Below are 1,776 nucleotides of genomic sequence, written 5' to 3' on the forward strand. Positions count from 1 at the left end.
GCCACATCTCCCCGCCTGCCCTTCCTGTCACCCCCCCCTCTCCCCCCCGGGGCTGCGGGCGCCCCTCCTGATGCCTCTGCAGCCTCAGGCTTTCCGGGCCTGGGCCTCCCCTCTCGGGCCTCAGGCTGCTCTGGGACCCGGGCTCTGCACCCCCTCCTCCCCTCGGGTGCTGGGCAGCCGAGACGGTGTCACTTTGAGGCCCCACAGTGGGGCCTCCAGAGAGGGGGCCTTTAGAACAAACGCAGACATCGTCTCCCACACCCGGGCAGGTGGGCGGGACCCAGTCCTGTTTGCCTCTGCGTCCTGCTCCTGGGACAGGTCCTGGCCCCCAGCCGGGTCTTGGCGAGGTGACGCGGGGCCCTGACCCTCCAAGGCCTGGGAGCGAGAGCGAGGGCGAGCAGGGCCTCCTCACGCTCTGACCTGCTTCCCACAGTTCACCTGGTGCCTGGACGCCTGCATCCGGGAGCGCTTCGTGGACAGCAAGCGGGCGCGGGAGCTGCAGGGGTTTCTCGACGGAGTGAAGAAGGGTCAGGAGCAAGTCCTGGGGTGAGGGCTGGCCCTCTGTGGAGCCCCTCCCCCGGGGCCTGTCCACAGTGTCCAGATGAGCACTCTCTGTCCACGCTGGTGGATTACAGCGTGTCTAGCGGGGCCGGGCACCCCGTCCCACGGTGGAGACACGACTGCGGGCCGGGCCCCGGGCGGGCTCTGTCTGCAGCCGTGGGCCGCCTGTGATGTCTCTGGGACGCGGCTGAAAGGCGGAGTCAGGGTCAGGCCCCCAGAACTTTCTGACTCCTCAGTGTTCTAAGTTAGAGACAGGCTTCAAGCTGTGAGCCTCTGGGGAAGGAGAGCAGAGGGGTGGGCTCCCTCCACGTGGAGGGCCGTCTCCCGGGTCAGAGGGAGGCAGCCCGCCCGTGGCCGCCCTCCCTGGGCCCGCAGCTTCCACGAATGCTGCTCCTTGCAGGGACCTGTCCATGATCCTGTGTGACCCCTTCGCCATCAACACGCTGTCCCTGAGCACCGTCCGGCACCTGCAGGAGCTGGTCGGCCAGGAGACGCTGCCCAGGGACAGCCCTGATCTGCTGCTGCTGCTCAGGCTCCTGGCGCTGGGCCAGGGGGCCTGGGACATGATCGACAGCCAGGTCTTCAAGGAGCCCAGGATGGAGGTGGAGCTCATCACCAAGTTCCTGCCGACCCTCATGTCCTTCATGGTGGACGACTTCGCCTTCAACGTGGACCAGAAGCTCCCGGCGGAGGAGCGGGCCCCGGCCGCCTACCCGAGCGCTCTTCCCGAGAGCTTCACCAGGTTCCTGCAGGAGCAGCGCATGGCCTGCGAGGTGGGGCTCTACTACGTGCTGCACATCACCAAGCAGAGGAACAAGAACGCGCTCCTCCGCCTGCTGCCCGGGCTCGTGGAGACCTTCAGCGACCTGGCCTTCGGCGACATCTTCCTGCACCTGCTCACGGGGAACCTGGCACTGCTGGCCGAGGAGTTTGCCCTGGAGGACTTCTGCAGCAGCCTCTTCGATGGCTTCCTGCTCACCGCCTCCCCAAGGAAGGAGAACGTGCAGCGGCACGTGCTGTGGCTCCTCCTCCACCTGCACCACCTCGTGGCGCCCACCAGGTTGCAGGCCCTGCAGAAGGTGCTGGAACCCAGCGGCCAGAGCAGCGAAGCGGTGAAGGAGCTCTACTCGCAGCTCAGCGAGAAGCTGGAGCAGCTGGACCACCGCAAGCCCAGCCCGGCCCCGGCCACCAAGCCCCGGCCCTGGATGTGCCCGG

General features: G+C 67.7%; 1 protein-coding gene across 1 annotated transcript in view; it reads left to right on the forward strand.

Annotated features, from left to right (window-relative positions):
• The window catches only part of NELFB (negative elongation factor complex member B), an 11,461-nt gene that overhangs the window by 9,109 nt on the left and 576 nt on the right, over positions 1–1,776 (forward strand). Inside the window, exon 9 of the mRNA XM_014529688.1 lies at positions 1,304–1,768. Coding sequence (XP_014385174.1) covers positions 1,304–1,768 — 465 coding nt within the window. The remainder of the gene's footprint in view (positions 1–1,303; positions 1,769–1,776) is intronic.

The sequence above is a fragment of the Myotis brandtii genome, unplaced genomic scaffold (genome assembly GCF_000412655.1).
Source record: "Myotis brandtii unplaced genomic scaffold, ASM41265v1 scaffold691, whole genome shotgun sequence".
Lineage (NCBI taxonomy): Eukaryota > Metazoa > Chordata > Mammalia > Chiroptera > Vespertilionidae > Myotis > Myotis brandtii.